The following is a 12,381-nucleotide window of genomic DNA, read 5'->3' on the forward strand; positions in this document are numbered from 1 at the left end:
TGTATCTAGCATAAATGCAAAGTACATAATGTTTTTCTCTGAACATTTTAATTACTGTTACATAACTCTTTGAAGGTGTGCAGTGCAGGAGCAAGCTTCAGGAGTTGACAACAGAGGCAGTGGAGCAATCTGTGTGCTGGCAGAGCTATTGAGCACTCAGGCCTACGGAAGAGCAGCCATCAGTGCTAAGACAGTGCTTCTAGGGTGACTGGTAATCAGCAGCTTGAGCTGTGTTTGGGAGGGGTCTATATAGCAGAGGAAGAGAGGCTTTCTTATTTGTGATCATTGCCTATGATTTCTTTCTTCAGCTTGCTGAAATGGTAGGCTTTATCTATGTAAGGTCAGTTTATTTTTAGTACAAATACATGGTTTTGAAATTTCCCGTAGTTTGGCTCCACTTTCTTTGAAATCTTTATTTTGGCATCAACAGCATTGTACTTCCTATTAAATCCCCACTTTGGAAGTAGGAGCTGCATCTCCTTTGCAAACATGAAAGAGGAAAAAAGAGTAAATGAATATAGTAATTATCTAGAGACATGCTGCAGAAGTGGAAGATAAAGGAAATTTTCATTCTTCTCGTGACACTTAGCTTTTGTTAGCAAATTCTATAAAAATTAACAAAGTATGCAGTAGAACAGTTAGTTTAAATATAGCTGTGGTTATCACTGGTATAGCTTGAAATTGTCATGTTTTGAAATTTGCCCTTTTGGCAAATGTACAGTTTTAATTTACATGTGTGGAGAGAGGTCCTTTTTGAAAGAATTATTTTCCATTAAAATTGCCCATGTTCTTTTTTCCTAATGAAACCTATGATCATATTCTTCCTTATTGTTGACTTAAAAATAATAGCATAGAGAGATGACTAACTAAATTCTAGGAAAACCATCAATACAAATGTACGGTTCTCTGGAACTACCCCATTTCTAATTAATTGTACTGTCCTGAAGAATTTGTGACTTCTAGAAAATGAGGGGGGAGAAAATACTGCAGCTGAATGCTGAGGGGAGGGTAATAAGGGAGTTACATACAGCTTTTTTAGAAATTAAAAGATTGTTTATAGGATTCAGTGATTCCAGAAGTAATGCTAAATAGATACCAGCCATGGTTTTAACATGTGGACGCGTTCTAAAGAAGGATTTTGCCGTACTAGACTTACTCTTCTGTTTCCAACTATATGTGACTCACAAAGATTTCAGAAACTTAGAGTTGCTGATTTTCAGATGTTTATGGTTTTTGCTATGAATGCAGTGGGTTTTATCCTGGAATTGCAAAATAATTAGCATAAATTATTTAGCATAATTAATGCATAATTAATAATAATTAACATAAATTCCATAAATTATTATCAGAATTTTAAAAATCATATAACAGCTAAAGTAGTTTCAGGAAAGGCACCTGTTGCTGTAGTCAATTGTGTAATATGCCTTATTTAGTTAGGGAAATTGATCTGGTAGGTACAGAAGAATACTTTGTTTCATTAACCTATCATTGAGTGCTACTCTTTGTGGTGGCTTCTTATTTGACTGTTTACTCAGCACTATAGATTACCTGTTTTTAAAGAAATGTCCAAAATCAAACTGAGCTTTCTAAGGAACTGGCTTCTAGATCCTACTGAATAACAAGGAAAGAATAAACTTAATCTAGCTGTAGCTGTTCTATTACTCTTGCCTTACCTGTTCCCAGTTAATAACCCCCCCCAAAAATGTAAAAATGCTACCTTGAAGTAGAAGAGGTGGAAAGTCTCATGATGTAAAAAAAGGAGTCTTAAGATCTTAGGAGATGATTAATATGTTTGGAATGATGGAACGAGTGCAGGAATAGAGGAGGATGTTGCAGCCTTGGTTTGATAGCTGTCCTTGTTTTGAGCTATTCCATTTACCTTGTTTACCACAGTTTGAGAGAAGGAATATTGGCCATGTAACTGGCACTCAGAAGGCAGGTGCCGGTTTCTGTGAGGTAGGCTTTATGCTGGAAGAAGTGTTCATTAGGGAAGGGTTAGGCAGCATGGTTACTTGTCCTGCCTGCTTGTTCACTTTCACTGTGCGGCCTCACAGAGAACTGGTGCAAGCAGCTCTCTAAGGCTAAGCAGCTGCCTAACCCCACGCAGTTGTGCTGTGGAAACTGAAATGGATCTGTTGGCACAAGGGCAGTGTGAACTCCTGTCTCTGCTTAAAGAAGTGCTTGTCAAGTGTCTATGAACTGTGGACAAGGAAGTATGTAAAGGTAGCTTTATAAGCAGGATTTGGCTATTCTTTTGACTGTTTTTCAGCTGGACTTAAAAACTGCATAACTAAGAAGTACCAGTGGAGTTTTCTTTGTGAAAAACTCGTGTACCAAGAGAGATTAGGGGCATGGTAGTACTCTCTAGCCTCTGAAGAAAGATTCAATTAGAATCCTCTAAGACATTATCTAGGGCACACTACCCTATTATGTGGAGTTTTTCAACACTAAAGGCCTTGCAAACCCAGAGCAGCCTGGAGCCGATCTTCGCCACTACATTAAACGCTTCATGTTACAAATTATTTTAAAAATATCTCTTTCACCTCTATGTGGGAAAGAAAGAGATGGAACAAACAGTCTTTACAGACTGAAGTTTTGTAATTTCTTCGTGTATTCTGTATGAGCAGAATTGTTAAAACACTGAAGAAGTAAATGTCATCTTTTTCATTAATCCAGAGTACCTCAAACATACACATTTTGTACTTCTACTTGGGCAACTGGCATGATGTCAGTTTATCTTTGCAATCTTCTACAACATTTTTGCATTTGGTTTGGATTTGCTTTGTCAGTGAATGAGAAGGCTTATCATTTGTAAGCTGCCTAAACAAGGAGATGATGAAAAGCATCTTTTTAGTATTTTTCTACTTGAGAAATACCTTGATCAGCCACCTGAGAAAACACTGGCATTCCGAGCAGTTTTCATATACTACGTTCTTCCAAGAGGCATGCTATAGTTTATAAATGCACTGTAATTGTTTGGGTGAGTATATAACTTAGTATTGATACTAAAAGTTAAAAATTGGAGTAGTGTTTCAGTGGAGCACTCAGACAATAACAAAAAGTATAACCAAAATCTTCAGGTAAGATTCTAAATTGTCCTGTAAGAAACTAAGTTTTGTAGTCAGGGCTCTAGAGTTAGCAAGCCTAGGCCAGGCCAATCATTCTACAATGTCTTGATTTAATGTTTAATTGTTTTGCTTTTTAATGCAATTATAGTTAAAAGTATGTAAATTTAAAAATACTCTTTGTATCAGTTTGAAGATACGAAGACAGACATTTGAAATGATGATGGTTCCCTGTATTGTAAGAAGCCCAAAACTTTGTTGATCTTTTATTAAACCAAATAAAACAGTTGCATAGCTGATAAGCTTGGGGTTTAAAGAGTTTCTCTGTGGTTTTGCTGCTGTAGTGGGTTAATGGTTATGAGTGTAATGGCAAAATCTAGGGAACTGTCTTAGGATATACTGACTGAATGATGTGTCAGTTGTAAGTACAGGCACATGTCATGGATGAGGGTTGTAATTTTAGTATAATTTTTCTCCTGTCGAAGCTGGTTTAGTCCACCATCCTGGAGCAGCAGTTCATTGTGTGCTGCAGTGAGCTACAACTTCAGTTTTATGGATACAGGCCAGTTACACAGAGTTGTAAAACAGGTCACTGCAGCCATCTGCATTGTATTTCTTTGTGTGTGTGTGCTAAAAATGAAAGAGGTTGGAAAATATTTTCTTCTGAAAATGTTTGAGGTGTTTTTTTTAATACCGGTGTATATAAAATTAAATATGAGATTGTAAGAATATATGTTGAACATGGTAATACACCACATGTTTTTCCACAGCCTTCTGGAAGTATGCAGACATTTCTTCTGTTGAATAAATGCTAAGTTAAAAACCAAGTTAAAGTCCCCACAACAGGAGTTGTGTCAGTAGCGGTTTTTCTTCCGGCCCTCCAGTAAATAAAAGGAAGGTTTGGTGTAATAAAGGACAATCATTAATACTTTCTACTACATCTGCACATACAGCTTTTGTTTAATTAGCATGATATGCATTTTACAGTCAAAATATGCTCTTTAGGTGCAATACCTGAGTGCTGGTATACTCAAAGTAGTGCGAATAGCTGAAAATTAATATCAGTATTGCATGTTAATTACATTCTAGTATCTGTGCAAATACAGTGTAATATGCATGACATCTAGTAACCATTTAATTGACAGTTCTTTAAAATACAGGGTTTATATCTTTTAGTTCTCCTAATGTAAAAATGATTTTGCTGTGTGTCACAATTAGATGTTGTATTTAAATATACTGTTAAGATGCAGTTTCATGGTTAAAAATAAGTCTTTACTGTTGGTGGGGAGGAATGAACACACTCATGTTTTCTGCCATCCACACTAACACCTGTGCTCCTTGATGAGCAGCTAAATTTGGCTGAAAAGGTTTTTAAGCACCCTAGCCTAGTCACAGTCTTCTGTTGTGAATGACTTTCCCACACTAGGGAAGCAGCAGGAACACGTGATTAGCAAGGATGAGGAGAATCTAATTGCTCCTTTTAGCACAGACCCCATATAAGCCAGTACTCTGAGCAGTGTTTTTGGAGCCAATGCAAGCCAACATAATGGCTTTTCCTTACCCTTTGCAATGGATCCTGCCACTTCTCAATGTCTCTTACAGCTGAATAACTAATCTAGCTCAGCTCAGAATGCTGGTAGGCTGGAGAATTGATTAATCTCATAGGATAACTCTTGGGCACTGGGCTTGATGCAAGATAAACAGTTCATGCGCGTGTGGGAATGTTGGACCAAAGGCAATGGGAAGTTCTCTTTCCACCAAAGAGATGAGAAGCTATTTGGATCAACTTATTCCATCTTGCAGAATCACTCTCTTGGTCTCCATTTTCCATTAAAATGCTTTTATGGAAGAGAGTGGTGAAAGTTTCAGGAAATGTAACTGCCTTTCAGAGGTGTTTTGTTTGTTCAAGGTATACCTTATTTCTTGTTGGCATTTTGAAGTTGATGCTTGGCTGGGATATTACAGCAGTCTTAATGAGTAAACAGATGTAACTGGAGCTAGATGCTGATTTTTGAATGAAGGACCTGTAGTACTCAAACTCTTTTCTGTCAGTAGTTAGAGTCTCAAATTGTTAACATTCTTAAAGCAAATACCTTGATCTTTCTCCTAAGAATTTGATGGTAAGACTTATATATTTTTAAAAACTGTACTGAAACCAATTTTTTTTTTATTGTGCCATGGGTGTGTTTAAATATATGTCAAATTAGTTTTGCTCAGGTCCCCTGTGTCCTGTTGCAAATGCAGATTTTACCTGTGTGGCTGTGCATTTATGGAAGTAATGTATTGCAGACACAAAGCCTACAGCCAGCTCATTTCTTTTCTTAAGCAAGTTTTCTTAACCATGTTATTCTTGGTATTTTAAAAAGGGTAGTGGGATAGATTTAAATCAGTGTAACATATTGATTTAAATCAATAGTGTAATATAGCTGAATTTGCTGATTTATTGAGACGTGAAAAAATTATGTTGTTGGCATTTTTTCCTGAAAAACAAGGTCCTGGCAGTTGTGGTATTGTGTATAGGAAGGGGGTGTTCTTGGGAAGAATAAGTAAAGGGAGTTGGTGCACTTTTATATTGAGCTTTACTAGTAATCTTGTCTTTTATTTCTTTAGTGTGGTCCTGACAAGCTGCTTCTGGTGTCAGTAACAGACCTTCTACCATGAGCAATTCTACTCCAGCTACAGGTATACATAAAAAAAAACCCCTCAAAGTTCTTCAGCTGTTCTCTCTCTCTCTGTTGTTTTTTTTTTTCTTTCATTGTTTTGTGTGTGTGTGTGTGTTGAGGAAGATGCTGTAAGTGTATATATTTGTTTACCTGTAGTTTTAGACCAGACAGGAAGTTGAAAGTGAGAGAAAGCTGGTACAGCTTTTGTTAATATTACTTCCAGCATTAGGTGTACATAGAGTGTTAATGACCAATGGTTGCATGAAGTAATTTTATGTCAAATAAATTAACTAAATCATGACCTAGACAATTGCCTGTCAGCAGTGGTTTCCAAATAGTTTATTTTATATCAGGGCAAAGGACAGAGCAGATCACCTTTTGTGATCTTAGACACCAAGTGTCTAAGACTTGCTGTATTTTTGGTGGGGAAGGAGGAGTCTGAGGAGCTAACTTGAAGATTTTTCTTTTTTATTTCTTTGACTTGCACATGTCAGGTTGTTTATACTTCTGCTGATCAATTCAATGTGATGTCCAAATGTTTCTGCTTGGCTTGAAATAGCATTAGCTTATAGCTCAGCAATGTAATAGCTGAAATCTGTATTATTAATTAACAGTGCAATGACTGATCCTTCACAGTGGTATGCAAGATGTCTAAATGATATAGAGGTTTTTGGAATATATTACTAGGTGTTCTCATTAATAATCATATAAATCTAAAATAAAATATGATCACTATTGAAATGCATCTTTTTACCCAATACAGCTGCTCCAGCTGCAGGTCTTGTTTTTTGTTGTTATGTTTGGGGTTTTGGGGCTTTTTTGGTCTGGTGGGTCACATTTCTAAAATGTATACCTTTCTACCTCAGGCTATGCAGGGAATACATTTGTACTGGTCATGAATTGTGATTGTAATGAATTTCCCTTTGTACATGAGGAACCAATTTTCACTTTATGCATAAGGGTTTTTTTGGTCTGTCTGAAAGCATTTTTTACTTTCACTCAGTTGAGAGTACAATTCAGAAAGGTGATCAGCTTTGGCATGCTTTAAAGAAATGTTGAATCAATTTTGAAGTTTAGATGTTGGAAGACACAGATGGTTATCACTCTGCATCAAAATTAGTATCGAACCACAGCTGGAGAAAGAAGCATGGTTTAAAAAACTATGAGGTTTTATATTTGAGATGTGCTAGCTTTTATTGCCGATTTAGTAACTTAGGTAAAGTTTCACAAGAAAATAAACACTTCAACAGTTTGCCACTTAGCTCCATTTTGTCACCTCTGACAATGTGTCAGAACCCAGAAGATACTGCTTCTGCAAGAGTCTCTCATATAAAACTAGAGGTGAAATTCATTCTAGGCTTCATTAACTGCTTTCGTTGGTCAAGCATTCCTTGACTTAATACTAAGTCAGGGACATCTTGTAAATTTTGAACCTGAAAAGTAACAAAATATGTTGTTAGAGTTTACTAGTAATATGTCCTGTCGTGGCTTGGTACCAATATGTGTTTAATATGGTCATGTTTGTCTTAAAGTTCACATTTTTCAGAACACATACAGAGCACATGAAGCCATTTAAAATTTCTTGATGGAAAAATGAATGCATAGCAGACTTTTCAGTTTTGCAGGTGGGAGAATTGTTAAGTGTGCTATAGTTGGGGCTTTTATCATCCATCTTGAAATTTTACAGGCTTCCAGTAATAAAAAGACCCTCTGTAAACATCCTTATGCAGAATGACTTGTGTGAACCAGTTCTCAGCCTTAGACTGTATGCAAAACCTACAGCAAAATCTTATAAAGTTCCTACAGAAATTTCTTCTCAATCTTTTGTGTTTCTCCTTGGAAGGCTAAATGCAACAGATTAGATATTAAGACTATCTCTCTTGCCTCCATTGCAACTGCTTCTAGAACAATATGCTTGTTCCAGATATGGTGTTCTGCTTTAAAGTGCTCTCAAGGATACTGAGTAATGTTCCTGAAATTCAGTCATTGTTCACTTACCAATCCAAATTTGTGCCTTACAGGATCCAAACAGGCATATGTTCAAAAAAACCCCACTTCTGGCAGTATGTCAAAGTGGAAGATGTAAGAGTTTGTATGGATGTCATGCTGTCTTTCTCAAAGACCTTTTAAAACTTAAAATAATTTGGAACAGCAGGCTTTCTTTAATAAAGTAAAAACAAACTCAAAACCTCAAGTTAGCAATTCAGTCACAGCAAGACAAGTTGGTGATAAAAGGAAAATTAATGTATTACCTCCCAACTGGGACTTTCCCCTCTTTTGTGCAACTAATATTTTATAGATATCTTATGTAGGCATTTGGGGAGAAGTTACTGACCTCCCATTAAAAAAAACAAAACAACAGCAAACCAAAACCAAATCTTCAGAAAATAAACAAGTCCAAAGCAAAGCCAGACATACGCCACCCTCCCCTTGCTATCAAGATTTGGAATAGCTGATGATACCTTCTTACACTGTCCCTTTGTTAGATATGGAATATCCTTTCTTAGGGTTCAAAGAAATAAGTACCTAAGTCAATGTCAGTGCTGAGGCAGCAGTTTATCTCCTTAAGGTTTTGATATGTACGCTGTGCAATGGGTTTGTCTTGTTTAATTGTCTGTCTCCTTCCCTAAAATATTTTAGATAATGAGAAGAAAAAAAGTAAAGGAAAAAGATCTCCGTGTTCCCCTTCACGTGTCCTTCATATTCGTCAAATTCCAAACGGTGTTACTGGAGCAGAAGTTGTTTCATTAGGTCTCCCTTTTGGCAAAGTAACCAATCTGTTGATGCTAAGAGGAAAAGGTCAGGTACGTAGTTTTCAATGTCTCAATAACAAGAGCAAGACTGAAGATGTGGTTCATGTTATGATAATTTTGATCTTGACCTTGAGTGAAATGATTGCAACAATGTCTAAATATTTCATTGATAGCAGAAGATTTTCATATTTTTAAATGTGAAAGGATGTTTTGAAATTTAAGTTTTTAATATGCTTTCAGATTACATAATGAACTAGAAATTTGTTGATAATATTGCTAAACATTATATCCACTTTATGTGAAAACATATAGATGATCAAGAACTGCATTGTCACTGTTGATGACACAGTGACAATGATCCTGTCTGCTTAAGTTACTGACATGCATGTAATTTTTTGACATCTTTTAATCCTGTTAGATGTAGCAGAGTAGTTTGTGTCATGAAGAAGCACAGAAATCCTAAAAATAATAAACATTCATACAAAAATTGGATTAATACAATGCATAAACTAATGGATGTTTAATGTTTTGTTCCAGCTTTTTCAATCAGTATGCATATCATCTACTTAAGTAATAGTGCTTGATTTCAGGAATTTAGCAAATTGATTAGCAGTGTAGTACTTTTAGCGGCATTACTTTCCATATGTCATACTTATTCCGCCTCTTCTTAGATGATGTAGTGTACTTACAATGTAAAACTTTCTATGAAAACACACAAATTGAATAAAACAGCCCCATAAACATGCACACCCAAATGCATTCTAATGCTGAGGAAATCAGTATTGTACTTTCACATAATCTTTTTCTAGTGAGAGTGGAATTGGGAAAAAACGATGCTTTTTTTCTCTCTTGTAAACAAAACCAGCTTTGAAATCGTCTATGTATTGGTTGCAGGCATTTTTGGAAATGGCTTCTGTAGATGCTGCTGTTTCTATGGTGAACTACTACACTCCTGCTACACCTCACCTCCACAATCAGCCAGTTTATATTCAGTATTCCAATTACAAGGAACTTAGGACTGACAATCAGCATAATCAGTCTGTAAGTACAATATTTCCATTTAACAGGATATAATTGCATGAGTTGTGAATGCATGTGTTAATACAGAAAGTATTAAGGTTGTTTTCTGCTTCTCACATTGCCCTGCCTGTGATAGTGCTCAAGAAGATGGAAAGGATCTCAACTAGGACAGTTGATCCCAACTGACCCAAGGGATGCTGGGCTCAGCATTGAAAACTGGGGAAAGGATGAGGAATGTTCAGAGATGTGGCCTTTTTCTTTCCAAGGAATTGTTACACTCAGTGAAGTTCCTACTTTCTTGGAAATGTTTAAACACCTCTCTGCCAATGGGGGAGGTGTTTAAACACCTTGTTTTGCCTTACTTGCATATGCAGCTATTGCTTTGCCTGTTCAACTGTCTGCAAATGACAGTTTTCTCACTTCTACACTTCCAATTCCCTGTCCCGTTGTGCTAAGGGAAGGTGACTGAGTAGTTGGGTGGCACTTTGCTGCATACCAGGGTTAAACCACAACACTAGTAAATAAACAGCTGCACTTCACTATACCAGTAGTTAAATTCTGATATATATAATTTCAGTAACTTCTTAGAGACAGGGTCTTCTCAAAATCTGTAAAATCTGTAAAATTATTGTGAAGTTCAAAAGTAGTTCATCGTAATGACCATAAAATCAAGTGAAGGTGGCAAGAGGACTGCTTGTATAAACAAGGAGCTCCTGATTGGGCTTGAACATAAAAGAGAGGCATAGGAAAGCTGGAATCATGAACAAGTGCCTCAGGAAGATTATAGAGCATTACCTATACATGCAGGGATATAGTTAGGGAAGTCAAAGGCTACACGGAGTTGTCTCTGATGAGAGATGTGAAAAGCAGCAAGTTTGGTTCCTTGAGGTATATCAGCAGTAGACATTAGATTTCTTTTTTTCTAAAAAAATACATAGGCCTGCTGCTGAAAGGGGCAGGAACAGAGGAGATGGAAAAGGCTGAATTACCAACAGCCTTCTCAGCAGCATGTGGTGGTTAAGAGTTGCACTTGAGAAGAGTGGAAAAGTTGATGAAGGAAGCAGAGAAGAATCACATCAGAGAACATTTAAATTATTTTGATAAACAAAAAGTCTATGTCCCTAGTGAGATACACTTTTGAATGCTGAGGGAGCAGACTGGTGTCATTGCAATGCCAATGTACTATCTTGAAAATGTTATGGCAGTTGGAAAAAGTGACTGAGTTACTGAGGACTAGAAAAAAGAAAATCCTTCCATCTCCTATCTTAAGGAGGGACAGCAAGAAAGATGAAAAGAAAGATCTGGGGAACCACTGCTTGATCAGCCTTACTTTGGTCCCTGGGTAAGGAATGGAGCAACTCATTCTGGAAACTATCTCCAAACATTCTAGGGAGAAGAAAGTGGTTAGTCATAGTCAAGCATAGGTTTTTAAAAGCACATTATGCCTGAGCAATGTGATGGCCTTTTATGGTGAGGTGACTAGATTGGTGGATAAGACAAGGGGATATTGTGTATCTTGACTTTGGCAAGACTTTTGTTTTTGTTTCCAGTAACAGCCAAAATGATGAACTGATTAATGCAGTCTAGTTAAGTGAAGTGATTTTAAACGCTGAAATGGTTGTGACCAGTGGCATAAAGCTAGGGTCCAGTCACTGGCAGAGTACCCTAGGGGTTAATACTGGATTTTGGATTCCTGGATGGATTTCAATTGACCTCCCATTTAGCTACATAAGTTATATACTGTGATATGTATATAATGAATTTTTTTCCCTCTGTAAGAATGTTGACAGTTGTGATTTGGGCATAAATCATTCATTTGTGTTGGCACAAGTGTCACACAAGTCTTGCAAGCTTGTCAGTCTGGTAAATATTATTTGTCTCTTTCCTCATCTAAGATTGCTGTGTCGGTTTGTTATCTGCAAAACCAAACAAATTACAAGATTTTTTTTTAAGGATGTGGTTTGCATAACAGCCTTAGGAAAACTGTATGTATATTTGCAAATAAGACTCCTTGGGTCTCTTTCTGAGTATTTTCAACTTGGTATGTGGCACTTGGTTTCTTCTATAAGAGCATTGTCTACTTTTGAAAATAAACTGTTTGGCACTTCAAATTTGAGTTTTATCTAAAATTTAAAGAGACCCTAGTAGAGCAGCTGAATACTGTTACTGTCCTAGTCCCCAGGCTGAGCCCTGAGGTACATATTATTTTGCAGGGTTATATTTTTCTGAAACTAGGTAACATGTACCATGTGCCCTGTTTAATCTGTCTTCCAAAGAATTTATGTAGCTGAGACATGACTTTAAGTCACAATGCATCTGGAAAGGAACATCTCTCCACAGTCCTGCTACTCAAAGGAGGTATGAAAACCTCTTTGGGGAGAACCCATGAAAAACAAGTGAAAAGACTTGTGTAATCACAGAAGTATAGTTTGAGGAGTGAGATTTGAACCTGTTTTTTGTGGTTGATGGCTTTGCTCTGAAAGAAGAGTAGGGTGTACAGATTTAAGTTTATTCCAACCAAATCTTAGTTCCTGAAGAGAATTAATCCTAGTCTTTGGTATGCTGACTGATTGTTTGTCTATTACAAGATTACAATATTGTCATCTATAATATTGCTAGAAAAATGTCTAGAATGACAATAGCTTACTGAATCAAAGAAAAATCATTACAAAGTAGTAGCAGTTTAACAAAAAATACTTGTAATTCTGTGAATTACACTGACTAGGTCTAAGGGAGGAGCATGGAAAGTAAGAGTTATGATTTATTTATTAATGTGGGATTTGAATCAATAATATGAAGGAAATATGGTTTTATGAAGTTACTTTTTATGTCCTTTTCATTTGGGAGAACTTTATTTCAGTATGAATAATTTGTATATAA

The 12,381-nt window shown here is 36.5% G+C and overlaps 1 protein-coding gene across 2 annotated transcripts in view; it reads left to right on the plus strand.

The window, feature by feature from the left end:
- The window catches only part of PTBP3 (polypyrimidine tract binding protein 3), a 38,946-nt gene that overhangs the window by 9,085 nt on the left and 17,480 nt on the right, over window positions 1-12,381 (plus strand). The window contains exons 3-5 of one of the 2 annotated variants that reach the window (XM_066568931.1): window positions 5,676-5,747; window positions 8,369-8,532; window positions 9,376-9,522. In XM_066568931.1, coding sequence (XP_066425028.1) covers window positions 5,723-5,747; window positions 8,369-8,532; window positions 9,376-9,522 — 336 coding nt within the window. In that variant the 5' untranslated portion in view covers window positions 5,676-5,722. Of the gene's footprint in view, window positions 1-5,675; window positions 5,748-8,368; window positions 8,533-9,346; window positions 9,523-12,381 lie in introns of those variants that run through there. The other variant, XM_066568932.1, reaches the window with a different exon arrangement.

The sequence above is a fragment of the Molothrus aeneus genome, chromosome Z, assembly GCF_037042795.1.
Source record: "Molothrus aeneus isolate 106 chromosome Z, BPBGC_Maene_1.0, whole genome shotgun sequence".
Classification (NCBI taxonomy): domain Eukaryota; kingdom Metazoa; phylum Chordata; class Aves; order Passeriformes; family Icteridae; genus Molothrus; species Molothrus aeneus.